We start from the raw sequence: 20,723 nt of genomic DNA, 5'->3' as shown, positions 1-20,723 counted from the left end.
TTTACGTAATCTGAAACAGCAAAAATAAGTCAATACTAGAGCCACTAGCGGCTATCTGCGGGTTCAAGCACTAACTGGCTTCATATGGCAGTCAAGTTAAATCTGACAACTCCTGTAGTATGAATTGATCGGGAGAGGATGTATTGACATTTGTGGCTATGACAAAATTGTTAGACATTGAACCACGTCGGTATGTGCAGTGTCAGATTATTTGTAATAGGTGATTGTGTTTGTGACATGTGTTCTACAGTCTCTGAGGTGTGTTTGTTTCTGTGTGATGTGTGTGATGTCAAAGGGCCATTGTGTGATGTATGTAATTTGTGAGCAGTGCTTTTAAAATTGGACAGACAGAATAGTAATATTATATATTACTATATACATTATATACTATAAACTTGTATATTACAGGTGCTGATCATAAAATTAGAATATCATGAAAAAGTTTATTGATTTCAGTAATTCCATTCAAAGAGTTAAATTTGTATATTATACTCATTTATTACACACAGACTGATATATCAAGTGTTCATTCATTCATTCATTATCTGTAACCGCTTATCCAATTCAGGGTCGCGGTGGGTCCAGAGCCCACCTGGAATCATTGGGCGCAAGGCGGGAATACACCCTGGAGGGGGCGCCAGTCCTTCACAGGGCAACACAGACACACACACACATTCACACCTACGGACACTTTTGAGTCGCCAATTCACCCACGCGGACATGGGGAGAACACACCAACTCCTCACAGACAGTCATATCAAGTGTTTATTTCTTTTAATTTGATGATTATAATCAGGACATTACTTTTGTTATGATTTGTTTTATTCTAATGTACTGAGTGAGGGTAAATGGCAACTTGAAGAGGTATAGGTGACTTTATAATTTTTAATTATGATAAATATTCATATTCACATGGTATGACCATTGACGTGTGCAGGTGAAAAGGATCTTAACCTCTATATAGATCAACAAAACAATATTTAGTTTTGTAGTTCTATCTGGTGGTGAAAGAATTTACTACTGTAACATAGTGTTGCTAAACAGTTATAGTATAAATGCACCTACAGAACTATTTAAGGGAGTACTACTCTATGGACATATGTGGTATCAGCCGAATCCTAAAGACCTGACCTATAATAATTATCAATAAAATGTTGAACTTTCATCACTATGTGGCTTACTGGCCCCTCCCAATAATAGAGATCCAGCATGAATTCTAGAAATCACCTAGCACCTAGAAGCACCTAGAACTCAAAAACACTTTCCCCAAAAATTTAAAAACTGCACATGCTTGATCAGTATGAGGATCAGATAACATGATTAAATTGCGGTGCCACTTTAATCCTAGATGGCGCTATAACACAAAAAAGCCCATTTTAATAAGTTATTGTCCAATTGTAGCGCCCCCTTTTGGTGGATTGGAGTCATATTGTATATGCTTCTTCATAGTAAGGCCATACGTAGGTTTGTCAGATTTGGTCTTGATTGGGCTTTTGTTTGAGTTACAGCTGAAAGAATGTTTAAAGCTCCACACACTTCGATTAATTGATTTATTACAACAACAGTTTGTCCAAATGTTAAACTTTGTTTGATAATTATTGACGTACAGACTCTGCAGATTCTAACAAAGTCAACTGTTTGGGAATAGAGTGAAATTCCACAGACTAGATCGAAAAGATTCAATTTTAAACAACTGGTGATTGAGAAAATATGATGCATTTTTTGACAACACTTGCAACTACAAAGTTGTGAGGCCCTCTGCAGAGTATACAGAGAAGTAAACTGCGTGTTTTTTATTTTTATGCACTTAGGGAGTAGCACCAAGGACAAACCATTCAAACCCCATGATGATTGGACCTTGTTAAGGTTGTCAAACATCTGCTGACATCTGATTGGCCGATGATGATCACGATTTTGCCCGAATCGATTTGTCCTTAATTTTCCACTTATACTCTTGCCCACAGAAGCAGCATGCCAAAGTAGAATATGAAATTTGAACACATTTGAGTAAAGTTTGAAATTGTTATAAATTTATAAGTAAAACATATGATAAGCCGAAGAGGTTCATTTGCATATGGCGGCCATATTGAATCGAAATTTCAAGGTTTTTTTTTGATAATTATTAACCATCAGACTCCTGCGAACATTTTGCCACCAAGCTCAAGAGAATTGGACAAAAATCCCCGGACTAGTTCGCAAAAGTAGGTTTTGCAAGTAGTTTGCAAATTAGCGCGAAAATAACGTGGGAAAATGTAATTTTGACTAATTCATTTTTGATTTGTCAGGACCCAAGGAATCAGGGGGAAAAAGATTTTTGTCTCTACGCCTCACGGTGTAGGAGATATGAACCTAAACGCGTTTCACTTCGTTATAGCGCCACCATTAGGCCAATCGGTGTATTTTTTCTTGTCCTCCGAGACGAACACAAACTACATCTACCCTCCAAGTGGGGAGTCTTTACGCACAATGACTTTTACAGGAGAAAAGGGAAAAAGAATAATAATAAGAAAAACCGTAACAAATACAATAGGGTTTTACGCACTGTAGTGCTTGAACCCTAATTACCCACCAATGGAGCAGAAATAGAGCAATATCCTTATCTCAGTTCATGCTTTTAAACATTTTCCCTCCATTGTCCAAAAACTCCTTATGCCTTTTCACTGCTGTGAGCAGAAAGAGAGAATGAAAGCCCATCATACTAGACTGACACCCTTTGTGTTTTTTGTTTTTTTTTTGCCATTTACAAACACCAGAACTTTATAAATAGTTAATCAAATATTAAATTCAATATTAACATTTTCTACTAGCATACTGGCTGCAAGGCTGGAACACACCTTGGAACATAGTCCATCACAGGGGCCCTATGAACACACTTGCACAGCGAATCCATCTTTTTTTACTATGGGAAGAAACGAGAGCACTTGGAAGAAACCCATGCAGACACAGGGAGAACACACTAAACTCCTTACAGACAGGGACCCGAGGGAGGGCTGGAACCTGGAACTGTGTGATAGCTACCTTTTGTGCCATCATGCTACCCAAATGAAAATATCAGGCATATCATTTTTAGTAGAAAGTCTTTGTTACAGAGTACCCTTACATTTACTGTTAAAACTGAATATCACCTCATTGTGGAGCAGTTCGTACACGTGAGTGGTGCCATCTTGTGGTGTATTTTAGGCTAACCATGAGTTACAAGCCTGGACTGGGTTTCCCAAAAGCATCTTAGAACGAAGATACTTAAGTAGTAGATTGAGCATCACACTGAATACTATCTCTCCCTGTTAAGATGATCTTAACACTACGATGTTTTGGGTAAACTGGGCCCAGTTCCATGAGGTGCATAAAAATAACCTTGTCTACAGCATAAGTGCTGTTTTTGTTTTAACCCACACCTACGCACAGAAGACAGAATAGTTGGTCACTATGGAGACAAAAGGTATTTGTACCGTACAAGAATTAAAAATAAAGATCTAATCAGGTTGACAACAAGAATCCTTAAGAAAATCCTGATTCAAGAATGATGGGACTGGGGAAATATCTATAATTATATCGCACATGAAGAAAATCTGTGAAAATCCCTTTTTTTGGGATCATTAGCTCATTATTTGTGGACCTGAAGTCTTGTCCAACCCACAAACAACCCAGTCATTTTTTTTGCCTCAAAATAAAAAAAACGTTCAGAATTGTCCAGCTCAAAAACGTAGTTAAATGGAGCAAAACAAACACATTGAGTGAGGACAAATAAGATTAGAGAATATGAGAATAAACAGAAGAAATAAAACAATGTAAATAACAAACAACTGCTTCTGCTACTCATGCCTCACTGGTGGACTCTAGATTAATCAGAGGGTCATTCTCATTTAAAGGAACAGGTCGTTTTCAAAAAGTCTTTTTTGTGGAAACGGGAAGATCTGAGATGTGCTGTGTGATGTTTATGGTATTTTGACCAAAGCATGTCACAGGCATTTTTTAAATATGTGGGACGGGGTATAGTATGTCCCCTTAAACATGTGCTGCAAAACCACAAATCCACATTTAAGTCATATTTATTTGCAGATTTTTATTTATATTTCTTAGGATTTGCTTACAGAGGAAAACTGTTGAAAGCTGTAGTTTGAGATTACATTTTGCCTCCATTTGTATATCTGAAAGATGAATTCAGTCCTGTTATACATCCAAACACCAGAGGGCACCAAAGGCATAAATACAATCATCAATAATCACAAACCTTTCCATATATTCTATCCTCTATTAGCAAAATATTTAACATCATAATATGTAAAGGTTGCATTTCCATTTGAAAACATGTACAATTGCAAGTGAAAGAAGTGCAAAACTGTGCCAATACTTTAAAGGAATGTATATATATTTTTTAAATCTTGAAATATCTTAAAAGAATTTGTTGTATAATTCAAACTGTGGCTAGTATATATAGCGTAGTCATTACCTACCACTCTAGTTCACTCTAGTCACCATTCTTTACTGGGTGAGTGCAAGTCTACACTTGAGCAGGGTACTTTTACAATTCTGTGATAAAGCCGCTCAAATAAGTAAATCAGAATGTTGTAAATTATCTTTAAAAATTTTACAACTCCTCTAAAAATTTCAGAAGGAGATAATGAGATGAGTTCAAACGTGTAAGTACAGGTAGCATCACTGCATGTGTCAAACAAGAAGAAATGGTTTCAGGTGGAATTGCTAGCTACGAAAATGACACATGAAAATGATATATGATTAGACACTTACATATAACCTGGCTTTGTTTAAAAAAAAAAACCTTGAAACTTTAACAAGAAGCTAAAATTAATCTCCATTAATCAGTTTAGAGGTTGATTGTTACCTTCCACTATTATGTTTAACATGTTTCTCTCTGGATCCTATTTATCTTTTCCCTAAAATATATCCAGAATGTGATTTCACCTTTTTTTGGAATGAAAAGCTTTCTTTGAATTGAAAAACATTTTTTTTTTATTTTGGTTACTTACAGTAACATACTGCAAACATAATTTCTCATTTACTACTAATGTTCAAACTACATTTAAATGTGTCCCATATCTGATTTTCTGACCAAATGGGTTTTATCTTTTCTTTATTATGTCCACAGTCCATGTATCATCAGTTCACATATAATAGCAGGTAAAACATTGGGTAAAGACAAATTATGAGAGAAACAAACAAAAAACAGTAATACAATCATGTAATATGAAATGGTGTGCTGTACAATATTTGGTAAAGGCTGTAAAGTGATCTTTATAGAGTTTATAATGTGTTAGAAAGTAATGTTAGATTTTACAAAAAAACAATCAAGTCAAACATGCAGTTAACACTTTCACTCAGCACTGTGCTCAGTCACAAGAGTGGACACTCATGCCTGTTCTGTGCTTGATTTTGGCGTGACCCCTGTCCACACACTACAACCCATTTTATTGTTTTCACGGTTCGATTGGTTACATTCTCCATGGTAAAATGGAAGTTTGTTTTTCATATTTTTATATAAAACAAATAAAACAAAGAATCCATTCATTGCCTGTAACCGTCTATCCGTAAAGCAAAAATGTATTTTTCATTCTCCCAAAAAAAAAGTATGCTTTTACATCTCGGTCACTGAAAATGGAAATTTCTCTATTTCTTATATTAGGATTTGATAATTTCATTTTATGAAAACAGAATGACCAAAAGATGCAGGAACCTCCCTCACTATCCATCTTTCCTTCCCATAAGCGTGAAACTGTTAGAAATGTTGAGTTGGATTGATATAAAATCTCATGAATTCAGATATGGATGTTCAGATGTTGATGTTTTATTGCTGTGTATCGGATACATATCAGATTACTGTACCACAAATGATTGTGGCCAAAATAGGAACTGAAAACGTTCTTTTTGTGGTGAAGCCTTTTTTCCTGTTCATGGCACACATGAAATATTTGTGTCACATATGAAGAAATAGATCAGATTTGGCCCATTTTTACCTGCTGTGTGACCGTAGCCTTACGCTCTGCCAAATATCAAAAGAAAGCAAATGTAAAACAAATCAACTGAAAAATCGCAGTTGCGTAATTGCATTACATTTATGCTTGTGTTGAATTATCATTCATCTCTGAGCTCCACAGGTGGTTTAAGTGACCCAGCCATAATTAAATCACCTGTGTTCACACCTGGTTTTCCTGCAGTCAGCCTCAAATAATTTGATTTACATTTTGTGCCTTCAACTCATATTGCTACATCCCCAAACATTACTTGTGGTCATAAATATAATCCTCTTCCAAAAAAACATTTAAAATTCCTCTAAAATCTGTTCAAAACACTTTCCAAATAAATATTTACTCTTTTTAAAAAAGACAGCAAGATACAGATAAAGACTAACCGACAGAAGGAATAAGAGCTCCAACATTACATTATAGAAGCAGCATTTTCAATGTCTTAAGGTTAAAATTTAGCAACATGCATCATCAAAACCCCATGCCACAATCACTGCAACAACTTTCGCTTCATAACCTGAAAGGAAACACACAAAAAATCAGGACATTTTGCCTTCACTCAGTCTGATGAAGATCCCTTCATACATTCCTAAGACAGCTTTGAGTATCTTCATTGGCTAATCAAGCTTCTGGTTCATAAGGGGCACTTTAATGTGCATTAACTGTCAGTTTCAGCACAAACTCTGGTTGATTTCTCCATTGGTGACAGTGTCTTTGACTGTTTCAGATTGCTCCAGGCCAGGCTTGTCCTGAGGCTGAGTGTAAGGTACGGCAGGTAACTTTAGTGAGCCACAGCATTCCCACAGGCCCTGTGCCGGGCTGGATGAGAATAGGCGTCTGCAAGGGTGGCAGCACTGGTAAAAAAGCAGCATAAAGAAGACAGCCATCGCATAGCCAAGCAACAGTAGCAGCTCCAGTACGGGCGCGTCTACTTGACGGTAGAAGTCTGTGCGGTGGACGTACCAGAGCGAGGTGAGAGCGGCGTTTTCAGCAAAGCGCAGGGAATAGTAGGTGGCTGAGCGGCGCCAGCCATGGCCTTTGTCGATGAGATCTGGGTCATCCAGCTTAAGTTGCACAGCTGACCAGCAGAAGACATTGATGCCAGCATAGAGGAAGGTGAGCATGCAGAGAACAATTGTGGTGCCCACACGTGTCAGAGTCTTTTCAATGTTCTCAGGGAAGGGTGAGTGGCTTCTCCAGAAGCGAACCCATGGCTGCAGAATGAAGAGCATGAAGCTAAACAGGACCACAGGCAGCACCCACACCTTCAGCACAGAGCTGAAGAGCACCAGCACAGTTACACGGGTGGCTATTTCAAAGCCACGCCACATGAACACACATAGGTATGCCGCAGGATGCACCGAAACCTCATAATCATCGTAGCGGATCTTGATTGCCAGTATATTGCAGCGCAGGGCACCGTACACAATGGAGAGCAGAGAAATGACCATCAGCGTGCCTGAAAGGAGGAGTGTAAATATTATTAGTATATAATTATGTATTTTATGTTATACAAATATAAGCAGTTCCCAGCTTATTATGTAGCTTTTGTCTGCACCTCATGCCCATTTTATCACCACAGGAAAGGACATTCTGATTCTCATCCACAACAGATCAGATATTATATTTTGTTGGACTGTTAACTTTATTAGGCACACCGTGAAAAAATTCATTCATTATCTGTAACTGCTTATCCAGTTCAGGGTCGCTGTGGGTCCAGAGCCTACCTGTAATCACTGGTACCTCACAAACCTCACACACCAACTCCTCACAAACAGTCACCCGGAGCGGGAATCGAACCCACAACCTCCAGGCACCTGGAGCTGTGTGACATCACAAAATATGAACAGTGTATAGCTCAAAAAAGAGACTGAAAAGCTCCCAGCAACACCTAGATTTAACACTTGAGCATATATACAGTACAAGCCTCGTCAGTGAACTATATGAGCAAAAAACAAAATCTGATAAATACACTGGTCCTACACCATTAAGAAATGTATAGACCAATAATAACACCTTAAAGTCTATTCTATAACAGTTGTATCCAGTGTAAGGATTTTAAGATGGTAAAATCCTGATCTAGTAACTGCTTTAATATGACACTAAAACTGAGATCTGAGTCCATTAATATGCCAAGGTTGCCAGTTCTTTAGATTTGAGGGCTCTCGAGTCCAGATGCGCAGCCAATCTCTCTCATTGCTGTTCCTAAATAGAATAATCTGTTTTATCTTTTCTTTTTTTTTTGTTGTGTCCCATCCAGTTTGTGATGTGTTCAAGGCACTTGCATATTGAGTCAACTGGACCAGAGTCATTTGGGGACAGGGCCATGTAAATCTGAGTATCATCTGTATAGCTGTGATAGGACAGCCCATAGTTTTGCAGAATCTGGAAGCATATCTGGAAGAGGAAGCATATATAAATTAAATAAAAGTGGACCAAGATTAGAGCCCTGGGGGACACCACAGGTCACTGGCATGTTCTCAGAAATATTATTTTCTATTTCTACAAAGTAGTTTCTGCCTTGCAGGTATGAAACAAACCACTTTAGGTCTGTTCCTGAGAATCCAACCCAGTTTGCGAGTCTATCTATAATAATCTTAGGGTCAATGGCAGCACTGAGGTCAAGTAGTAATAGAAGAGATACCTTTCCAGCCTCTGTATTTAAGCGAATGTCATTAAATACCTTAATTAGAGCAGCCTCAGTGATGGATTAGACCTCAAAAACAAAATGTTAATTCATTAATCATAATTGAGGTAAAATGTTAAACTAACTGGGCACTCTGCTGCCCAAATTACAGGAGTGCTGATATTCAATATAATAGCACTTGCCATATAGCTTACAATACAGTGTGATTATAGCATTGCACACAAAATTGATTCTTTTATTTCTTTAGTATTTTCCACATTAATGTTATGCATTTCTTTGATTGTTTAGCCCAAATTTTAATATATCCATTTAGATATTCTAAACCTGCATGAGAGAGTCTCTTGCTTTCTGTCATCACTTAATAGCTTCCAACCAAATATAACCAAAGCCTGACCGCAATAAAAATTACCACTGCCTCCTAAGGTGTTTTAACACCAAGTTGTAAATTATAAGTTTTTTCTTTATGTAAGTATCTTCTTTCTAAATGTGTTTTATTCTTTCTTTTACTTGCAATTTAGCAATGCATTAAATAACTGTCAATTCACATTTTGCTGCTTGGAAAGTAAACACGATTATAAATCCTTACTGTGAATAAAGACCTGCTTTCTATTGAAATACATGTGAAAAACCCAAATAATTATGATAAGCATAAAAAGAAGCAGAGAAGAAAGAAAAGAAAAATGGACTTGGGCAAAAGAAGCATAGACAGAGAAAAATAATCACCTACAATATAAAATCTGTCTATGCTAAGGATGTAAACAACATTGTTATTGATCTGTGGTGACATTTATCACTGTAATATGCAATTACAGCTATGCACTGAAAAAAATATTTGGAACATTACAGAACTGAATATCCCAAGGGTTATGTTAGTGTTTGGATATGAAATAGCATACGTTAGCTCATCCTGTTTCTGTGAATCTGACCACAGCTGACACTTTGTATTACAAACTCCATTGTTCTTTATCTCCCTTGTGGGAAGTCAAAGTACACTTTCTCACTCCACCCAGGCATCAAACCTAAATAAATCCACAATTTAAGTGTAAATATATAGTTTCCCCAGCCTGTCAGCTGATCTAGATCCAGGCATCGTTCTTCTAATCTTCACCTACAACATTACAAGCCAAGTACATGCATGCTCAGAGGACGGCTGCTAAGCCTGTTACACAGTTTTGGGTCTACACAACACTTGTGTGCCATGACAGTGCAGCAGGCCTCGTGCTTAAATGGAGAGGAGCCTAAAGTAGCAGACAACACAAGCACTCCTCCACTGCACAGATATGAGGGCTACTAGACAAAACTACTTCTTTATAAGTTGCACCTTTTTTTCTTTTTTAAATCTGTGCAATAATTTAAGCCTAAAACACATGTTTTCTTCTAAACATTTGTTTAGTTTTGTCAGTCCTGGAAAGTGAAATCTGCTACAGGGGACAAACTTGGATTATGCATTCATCTGTTAATTTTTGTGCACTATTTTAATGTATTGGAAGTTTAATATCCTGGGTGCAAATGTATAAAATACATCAGTATGCCTCTCAATGTCGAGATTCCAATTCTGATCAGTGAACAGTTATTTTTGTTCAGCGTCAAACTGATCAGTGAACAATTCTTGTGCTTTATAATGTAAAATGTGCGTTCTTTGTAGAGTATGTGCCTTTATATTTAATTAGAACATCAACAAAATATGTAACCAACATTTTTCATACAATTGCACCACGGACTGTTAGAGGACCAGCTTTTAAATCTACATACTGCCAAAATTAATACAGAGAGAGATTCTAAACTTCATTAGGCATTCTACAATACCTTATTTAAAATTAAATGTATTCATTGTGAAATGCAGCTGTATATCTCTACATAATACATACTATGTTACTACTAACAATATCATGGGCAGCCATGTAAGAAATCTATTCTGAAAACACACAGACTTTAATCACACAATAAGCAATGTTACGTAGTTGAATGTGTATTTCTTCCTGTGCCTAGAGTAGGCAAGTGTTTGAGTATTGAGTCTACATATGAAGTGTAGTGCTTCAAACATAGCTAATTATAAAGCTCAGTAGGTTTAAAAAAACCCTCAGCATTGGTACTGGTAGATACTCAATATTACAGAAAGTGTTATTGTGCTGTCTGGGGGAGTAAAAATATTGTATTTGTGTAAAATTGTTTGGACTGATAAATTTAAATGTTCAAACTTTTGGTGTAGAATTTGTTTCCTTTGGAAGCTACACTACAGGAAGATATATCTAAGCACTGATATCCTTTAAAAGCAAGCATGCATCCTTGAGATACAGCTTAAGGAAGCAGATATTAAAATAGTGTGAAATGTTCCGGTGCCATGCTGCAAAGCCAAGAGGAGGGTGTAGAATGTAGCAAAGAGGAGGGTTTAAAATTAGTGAGCTAATGCTACATAATTGTGCTTATGAAGAGAGCTGACTAGAGAAACATTCAGAGAACACACACTTTAGTCTTATGGAAGGGGTTTAAATATTCAAGAGTTTGCCTGTGGGCAGTAAACCACAGTTAAACTGAACAATTTAATTCTTATTCTGCAGTCGTTGTGTTCTGGCTAAGTATAAAATAAATATATATGTTATACATACAACAACCAGCCACATCTCAATGTCCTCCTTGTTTATACACTCACTTTCCTTTTCATCAGTTCTTTTTACAATATATCAACACTTCATAATTCTGCCATTATAGACTATTCCATCTGTCACACTGCCTATCCCAAAAGCTCAGTTTAACACTGTCCTTCATTATATAGGAATCCCACAGAACCACTACCAAGTAGAAATTATTTGGGTGGGGGATCATGCTCATGACAATGCCAAGTGGATAAGACACAGCAGTGCTGCTAGACTATTTAAAACACCTCTATGTCACTGCTGGACCAAGAATAGTCCACCAACTAAAACCATCCAGCCAACACTGGTGAAGGATTGATTACATGTTGACTAATTATAGTTATACCTTAGAATTAAGATGAATTTACTTTGTTTTGAGAATTGTGTATGAATCCAAAATAATATATTTTAGGAATTTTCTACTTAACATTAAATGAGTGACTTTTTGAGGCGGAAATTGGCTGCAGGTGACATTCACTGACTGGAGAACAACATCAGATGCCTTTGATGGTGAAACCTTGCTCCCAGAAACACTGAATGATTTTGACACACATTTTGAACAGAAAAGTCAGCCCACAAGGAAAACAACCCCTCCTCCCACTACCACAATTTCCTCTGCTGGGCCTGACAATAAACCTGGGTGAGTGCTGACCAGCATGCAGATGTCCTGAGAGCCATTTTAAATATTTCCCTGAGCCAAGAAACTGCCCCAAGAAGCTTTAAGACTTCCATATTTCCTGTGCCAATGACATCATCTGTGTCCTGCCCCAAGCCTTGCGTTCAGAGTTAACTACCCTTCATGCTGTACCCTTTTTAGTTGGCAAACCACCACAGCCTGTCTACAGAGGTTTCACATCCTTGTGAAAACTGCAGAGATTACTTGGGTATCTCTACCCACCACTGACACCTCCTACACCATGCACTGTGTCCACAAGGCCATGACCATTGTGAGTGATATCTCCCATCACTTTTAAAGACTCCTGCCATCTACAGAAATTTGTTCCACCAGCACTAAGCGCTGGAACACCAACTTCCCTGATGTCCGCTTACTGTCCCATCGTGCCACCCCCAAGCATCCACCCGCACTAGATTAAAAACCTTGACAGACTATCTTAACAATAAATGCACAACTGCGCTTTCTTTAATTCCTTCATTAACTTATGTAATTTCTTATCTAGGACACTAATACGTTTTTGTGATGTAACATTTTTGTCTGCTATTTATTGTTTATTAGTTTAATAATAGAAAAACATAGTTGCTCTTTGTGTTATTCTGTGTCTTGTTGCTGTACTGTGTGTCACCTTGATTTAATTTATTTTGTCTATTTAGCCATAAAATCAAAATACAATTATATTCTGTGGATTTGCACCATGACACAGTGTATATAGATATATGGGTTGTAAAAAAAAAAAAAAATTAAAAAAAAAAAAAAAAAAAGTGGGTAAAAAACACACCCAGTTGCCCTGTTTGATCGTTGACTGTGGATTATGATTGGAAAGACATTAAACGAGAGCTCATTAAACTCATTACTGCCATATCAGCGCATACTTGATACAACAGTATGTTTTGGGGAAGACAGTAGTTAAGGTGCAATTCATACTTCACTAGTTTGCAGTTCTGTGCTGTTTTGATAGATGCTGATATTTTACGGTATGCTGATTTAATAATACAGAAGTTTAAAATGTGGCTGTGGCCAACAGCTAAAAAACACAAATTGCAGACTTCTGGGAAAATGCATTAAAATGTCAGTGTCAAAAAGACTAGGGGCTGGTTATAGTGCTTGATAACCAGTATGAATCAGCAGCAGACATTTCCTGCAGGCCTCAATCACATGCAGCTGGATATTTCTAAAGAAATCCATTTTTATCTGTTACAAATAAATAAACAAAATCCAAAATACTTGTGCACCTGTCCCTACTTTTGTGTGCTGCAGGCATTAGTTTCTAAATTTGTTTATGTTTACAGAACCCATTCTGAGAAATCACTGGAAATCTTTTCTTTGTATATTTGTCCATTAAATTAGGATTCAAGAGAATCCTAGCCATTGTAAGCATCAGATAAATATGTAAAATAAATCAGTATATTATTTTACATGGTAATTTACTACATCTACTAGACTATAACCTTATTTCACATCAGAAAGTTAATGCAAAATCAGCTCTAATAATTCAGGGGATTCTACAAATATTGCGGCTTTAAAGCAACATGCAGAAATATGGGGTGACTATCAAGAGGAATTTGGTGAAAACTGGATGAGTAATAAGAAAATCCCCACTGATTTAATCACAAGAACTCTTTCACAGGTATTTGTGATCTTGAGCACCAAAATATGGCAGATATGGAGACATATTCGTTTGTGCGAAAACATGGCATCTGTGTATGTATATCTGTGCTAGCGATTACATTAAATACTATACTAGCAACCAACTTAGATGCAAATTGGCAATACCCTAATACATGAGGAATGCAACATGGATTTTGTGCTCTGCCTTACCTCTCCCAATGGAAACACCCCCCTGAAGCACACAGATGTAAAGCTGTAGTGTGAGCTGAGGGGCAGAGCCCAGGAAGGCCTGGATGACGGAGGTGCGAGCAAAGGCTGCCCGATGGGTGACCAGCTTACCCTCCGCCTGCCCCACCTCCTGCTCCACCTCCTCTGTTTGACCGCTGCGGGGCATCTGCTTCTTTCGCGTGATGGTGACATAAGGCTCCTCAACTTTGCCTGAGCTCCCATAGATACAGAAGGCATCCAGGCACCTAAAGGAACAGCAAGAAATTAAAGTTGTATCATTAGGGCTAAAACTAACATTCATGAAATATATTGGTACTCGTAACTGATCAAATACACTGCACTGAGTGATTCTAACTCAAAATATACAATATAACAATTCAATTGTCTTCAGCAATTTCTTTTTTTATGAGCTTGTGAAACTAAAAAATTGATTTAGCAGAGTCCTGTTTGTGGTTTTAAGTAAAAATAGCTGTATATGATAAATTTAACTGAACTTAAACATAATGTGTTTATGGAACGTGGGGGGGGGCTGACGGAGGTGGACGCACTTGCTAAAACACAGAATACTTTTATTTAAACAAAAGATAACAAAACAAAGACAGACAAACTTGGACCACACAACAGCATACTTAGACAAAGAAAGACCTAGACAGGGAGACTTGGACAGAAAGACTTAAACAGAGACCTAGACTAAAGAGACAGATACAGACAGAGAGCTAGAGATAAACCTTGACAAAGAGAGCTTATACAGAGACCTGAACAGAGAGAGCTAATAGACTACAGACAGAAACCACAAACGTACACAAAGCACAGGAAAGGACACACTAACAGACCAGAGAAACAAACTAGAGAGACACAAACCAACTTGATAGGAAAGAGCCTGAGGAACAGACAAGCCAAACAGACCATAGACAGACAAGCAAAGTTGGAATGTCCAAGAAACACACAGAGACAAGGGAACTTAAATGCACACCACAGACAAGAAACACCTGGGACAGCTAACGAGAGAGCAGGATTACAAATAACACTGATGAGGAGGAGGAACAAAGGCGGGACAAGGGCGGAGACATGTTACAACAACAAACAGAGCCATGTGCTAAGAGAGCACATGGCAGGGAAAACACACGACAGGACCAAATCATAAATATAGAACCAGTGTGCAGCACATTTCAGCCAAGATGGCAGATGGTCTGGGGTTCACTGCTTTTAGTGAATTTCATGTGGACAGACTCATGTATTTTTTTCATGTGTATTTTTGCAGGAGGAACAGTGGTGCAACAGGTAACAGGTCCTGGGATTGTCAATCCGAGACACTCATCAGATCACTGCATTGAGGAATTTGGTGTGTTCTCCCACAGTCCAAAAACGGGTAAGTGATTTGACCAAGCAAAAGTGTTCACAGGTGTGAGTTTGTGGTGCCCTGTAATTGACTGGTGCCAGGGTTACATAGATGTGTTATTAATACAAGGTTAAGTCAGAAGAACATTTAACAATAGGTTTAGACAACATTCAATATTTTGTTAAACAATAATATTTTAAATAAAAACTATTTGTTAATAGTACACAACAATTTTAAATACTATTGCTCATTGAGTTCTATCAAGCATTAAATGAAGTAGTAGACACTTAAAGTAAATTTTTATGCTTACTTCTGACATTCATTGCATGTCTGTAACCGCTTATTGAGTTCAGGGTTGCAGAGGGGTCTGGAGCCTACCGGGAATCACTGGGAACAAGGAGAGAACACACCCTGGAGGGGGCGCCAGTGGTACATACACATTTACTCACATTTATGGACACATAGTAGGGAATCCACGTACCAGCATGTGTCTTTGGAATGCGGGAGGAAACCAGATCCCCTGAAAGTAACCCACACAAACATGGGGAGAACACACCAAACTCTTCACAGTCACACAGAGCAGGGCTGTCACTGGTTTTAAATATTTGCATTAATTTGAATTCTGTAACCACTTAATGTGTTCAGAGTCACAATGAGCCTGGATCCTACCTGGAATCAGTGGGCACAAGCCTGAAACATGGATCGGAAACACTGGATCGAGCACAAGTCCAACAAACTGCATCACTCACTCACATATTCACTCACACTCAAACCTGTGGACAATTTTGAATAACCAATCCACCAACTAGCATGTGTTTTCTAGACTGTGGGTGAAACTACTCACAAATATTGACCCCAGATGGGGCTTGAACCTACAACTCCAGATTCACTAAACTGTGTGACAGTGACACATACTTAAATATTGCGATACAGTGTCACCCTAACAAATAAATATATCATTAAATATTTAATTACATCAGAAATCAGTTTTTTATTTCAATATATGATTAAGCTGTTTATTTCTTCCTTCCCAAAGTTCCACTACAGTTTAGCCATGACTAATTCCAAGTGAGCTACGATTACTCCTGTCACATGATGTTAGCAAGATGGAAGGATGAAGGCTAGCACATGAATCCTCTGAGACATGTGAAGTCAGCCAAAGCTTGGATGGGAGATATCTCTCGACCATTGTGAGAGATATCTCCCATCACTTTCAAAGACTCTTTACACTCCTACCATCTACAGAAACTTGTTCTGCCAGCACCAGACTCTGGAACACCAACGTCCCTGATGCCAGCTTACTGTCCCAACAACCCCCCACCCAGCATCCACCTGCACTAGATTAAAAACCTTGACAGCATGTCTTTTAACAATAAATGCACACCTGCAGCTGCACAACTGCACTTTCTTTAATTCTGTCATTAAATTATGTAATTGCTTATCTAGGACACTAATCATCATCATCATCTTCTTTTCCGCTTTTCCATTTCAGGGTCGCGGTGGCAACAGGGCGAGCAAAGAAGACCAGATGTCTCTGTCCCTCGCAACATCCACCAATTCCTCCTGGGGGATCCCAAGGCATTCCCAGGCCAACCGGGAGATATAATCCCTCCTAGGACACTAATCCTAGTTTAGAATTATGTTTTTATCTCTATCTGTAAAGTTACAGTTGACATTTGTTTGTTCTTCAGTAAATATGCTGTTACTGTTACTCCTGCAATGCCCATTTCTATACTATCTTGTTATCTTGTTTAGCAAGTATGTTGTTTTGTGTATTTTTGTGACGTATAATTTTTATCTGCTCTTATTTAAACTCCTTTAATCACAAAACCACTAGGCAGTGAAATGCCCACACTGACTAGCACAGTGCTGAGTGACAGGGAAACAGCTGGGGGAAGCTGATCCACCCATAGAGGTCTCAAATGGCTAAGGTACCACCAGGGATTGAAACATTCATTCATTCATTGCCTATAACTGCCTATCCAGTTCAGTGTAGCAGTGGGTCCGGAGCCTACCCGGTATTACTGGGTACAAGGCAGGAACCCCCCGTGACCTTGAACTGGATAAGTGGTAAAAGATAATACATTTTTGAAAATATTTGGGCACTCATGGTAAAAAGATATGTACATTTTTAAGGAATATATATGTACTTTCTCTAGCAAAGACATTTCTGCACATTCACAGTTAAGGACACAAAAAATTGACCCATATTTTGAAGAATGTTAAATTTATTTTTGATGATAACATTCCAAAATCGTTGCAAAAAAAATGATGAATCAGTTCATTTTTACACACTTAATAATCCCACTCTCCTATTATGAATACGCAAACACCATATTACATTTACTGGTATTTACAAAGATTTACCTTGAACCATAAAGGTAAAGACATACATGTTTTTTCTGAGTCACGCCTAGAGTAATGGACTTCCATGTGAATATGTGCAGAGATGACTTTGAAAAACTCATGAAATCTAGTATTCAGACAGCAGTGTAATTAACCTGAGGGCTAGAATCAAGGCACAAATAGCAACATAAGCTCCTAGCCTGTTTACTCTCTCAAATTGAGTGCAGACTAATGCTGTTAATAACTACTCTATTCATCGTTGAGTACTCTACTGATTAATCTACTGACTGAACAATAACAAAGCATGTGTACCTTTCCAAAGAACAATTAGTAAGGTAAAAAAAAAGATATTAAATAAGATATCTTAAAAAAGGATTTAAAATGAGTTTTGGGGGCGGCACGGTGGCGCAGCATTTAATGTTGCAGTCACACAGCTCCAGGGACCTGGAGGTTGTGGGTTTGATTCCCGCTCCAGTTGACTGTCTGTGAGGAGTTGGTGTGTTCTCCCTGTGTCTGCGTGGGTTTCCTCCGGGTGACTGTCTGTGAGGAGTTGGTGTGTTCTCCCTGTGTCTGCGTGGGTTTCCTCCGGGTGACTGTCTGTGAGGAGTTGGTGTGTTCTCCCTGTGTCTGCGTGGGTTTCCTCCGGGTGCTCTGGTTTCCTCCCACAGTCCAAAAACACACATTGGTGGGTGGATTGGCGACTCAAAAGTGTCCATAGGCCTGAGTGTGTGAGTGAATGTGTATGTATTGCCCTGTGGCGCCCCCTCCAGGGTGTATTCCCACCTTGCACCCAATGATTCCAGGTAGGCTCTGGACCCACCGCGACCCTGAACTGGATAAGTGGTTACAGATAATGAATGAATGAGTTTTGGGCTACATAAATGCAAAAAATATTGGCAAATTGTAAAAAAAAAAAAAAAAAAAAAAAAAAAAAAGTTCTAGTTGATCATTTTAAGATATGCATTAGCTTCATTTAAACAGCTAATGAACCAATGATTATTTAAACGTGGTGCTAAATTTTAATACATTTTTTTGAATTAATTAATTAAGTAATCCTAACAGATCTACCAATATCTACTATTCAAAATAAATACACACCATGGCCCTTGAATAATCAGCAAACCAAAAATCTTCTTAAACACCATGTGTCCATGTTAAGGTGATTCATGGAATCTGGTTTAAAGATTTATACCCAACACTCCCCTTAAAATTTTCAAAGCCTGATCAATGTAGCACAGTGTTGCTGCTAAATCAGCCAAACCAGCACTGCTAGAGAGGACAGCTTTTGCCACTGCATAGTACACACCAGCTATCTTCTACTGTGCTAAGCTTCTATTTAACAAATATTTTTCAATATCCATAGATACTAGCAATGCTTATTAAGTTTCATTTTCGTCCATTGAATTTATATCGCCCTCTGAGTTTATCTTTGTTAGATAACATCAAATTAGTGAGCTATAAGAGACCCAGTAGTGGATGCCGTCTGCTTTTACTCCAGACAACATTGTGAGAAAGACAATGAAATGGAAGCATAAATCATTGATGAGCCAAGCAGGGTCCCTGAAACACTGTCTAACATTATCTGATTGTGCCTGCCATTTGAATTGCACCAGAAGGCAATGTCAAATACATCAATTATGGATATAGTCTATACGAGCATGACGGAGAGTTAGGGCCAGACAAAGATGTGGTGGTTGTGTTGACTGTTAAAAGAGGCTTTAGTGACCCAGCCACAAGCTGATATTATCACATTCCAGAGAATTGAACTTATGCATTCAAATTCTTCAAGCATCACTTAAAAAGCATTGGCTTACATTGTGGATGTTTGAAAAAAAAAAACGTCATAATAAAATAATAATGGCTTGCAGAAGGACTCAAAATCTATTTCTGTTCCTTATCACACCTTAATATATTTATGACCACACATTATTTTATATTATTAAGAAACATAACCAGCAGGTTTCCTTAAGCTGGGCCACACTGAATGTTTCAGAAAGAACAATGAGTAATATAATGTTCTCGTTTCCTTGGGTAATGTGTATTTCCAAACTGTGACTGCAGCTTGACCCTATTGATTGGTTTGCCAAATAATTTCCAAAAAAAAAAAAAAAAAACTCAGGCTATCGGAGATAAACAAAGCCAGACCTTCACACTCAGGCCAAGGCTTACACACGCTTGCTTCTTCTCTGTTATAAATCAGGACTTTTGGCTTCATGGTGTCTGAACATACAGTTGTATCCAAACGTTCTGAAAGCCTTGATGAAATGACAAGTTTAGTTGATTTCTAAGTGTAAATAAGCACATATCTTCCAAGTAAAACACAATCCAAAGCCTACTGTTGCTGTGACTGTCAAAACATGATTAGGCTCGTTTCGTAAAGACAAATGTGACAATACCCTTCTTCAACATTCCTTTAAACAACGTGGACTAGGCTTGGCCTTCTCAGTGCGCATCACTGCTGAACATTATGACAGCAGTAAAAGTACATAAGCAAACAACAACCAATGAAAATGGAGCGCACCTGACAATGGGTCCAAGCTGTAGGATGTGGAGAAGCAGTACCAGCGGCCTGTCTCTGCTCAGGTCTCTGTGGATGAAAATGAGCGTGAGCTGCACCAGCACTGAGGGCACCAGCGTGAACAGCAACGTGAAACACTGCCAGATTTTGTCTCCTGCGGAGCGGTACGTGGTGCTAAGGTAAAGCGCAGCCGTCGTCTCGGCTGTGAACAAAGAGACCGACACTAGCACGGAGCTGGGCAGTCTCATCCTCACGCTGCCATCTTGCGCTTTTCCTGCGCTGAGCTCTCACACAGATCCCCTGCGCGCAGTCGGAGAGGTTCAACGCGCCACGGTTGATTGGCGTTGTGTTTTTCGCCCCATTCGGATTGCAAAAAGTCCCGCCTACTGAGCTGGGATTGGCTATTGGTGTGTCCCCCGGGCGCTGATTGGATAAAACTTCATGGCTCATTACATGGATACTTCCAAAACAACATAACGTTACTAGCCTAAAATATATTTGATCAGAAATTGTAGGTCACAATTAGAAGAGTATTGGTTCCCAGCTGGTTACCATGGAAACCACATTTTCCCTTAGTCATTAATTTGCGAACCACTTGAAAAGAGTTCAAACCAAGATGTATTTTCCAAAATAATTTAGCTTCGAGCAAATGTCGAGACCCGTACAGACCCACTATTTGAAAACCACTGATTTCTATTAGTATGCCGTTTCAAATGCAGCCTATGTTTCGTATAATGATTCTATGCC

General features: G+C 38.4%; 1 protein-coding gene across 2 annotated transcripts; it reads right to left on the bottom strand.

Moving 5' to 3' along the window:
- Positions 1 to 4,081: 4,081 nt before the first annotated feature.
- LOC136678392 (endoplasmic reticulum membrane adapter protein XK-like) lies at positions 4,082 to 20,260 on the bottom strand. 2 transcript variants are annotated; one of them, XM_066656448.1, is made up of 3 exons: positions 19,980 to 20,260; positions 13,756 to 14,018; positions 4,082 to 7,440 (listed from the first exon to the last, which is right to left on the bottom strand). In XM_066656448.1, exons 1-3 carry the CDS (start codon positions 20,222 to 20,224, stop codon positions 6,653 to 6,655), a joined length of 1,296 nt encoding a protein of 431 aa, XP_066512545.1. In that variant the 5' UTR covers positions 20,225 to 20,260; the 3' UTR covers positions 4,082 to 6,652. The 2 variants fall into 2 exon arrangements, with proteins under 2 accessions (XP_066512545.1, XP_066512546.1); XM_066656449.1 differs by lacking the exon at positions 19,980 to 20,260 and adding an exon at positions 14,639 to 14,692.
- Between the last annotated feature and the right edge of the window lie 463 nt (positions 20,261 to 20,723).

The sequence above is a fragment of the Hoplias malabaricus genome, chromosome Y (assembly GCF_029633855.1).
Source record: "Hoplias malabaricus isolate fHopMal1 chromosome Y, fHopMal1.hap1, whole genome shotgun sequence".
In the NCBI taxonomy this organism is placed as follows: Eukaryota; Metazoa; Chordata; class Actinopteri; order Characiformes; family Erythrinidae; genus Hoplias; species Hoplias malabaricus.
This window is presented reverse-complemented; position numbering and strand designations above follow the sequence as displayed.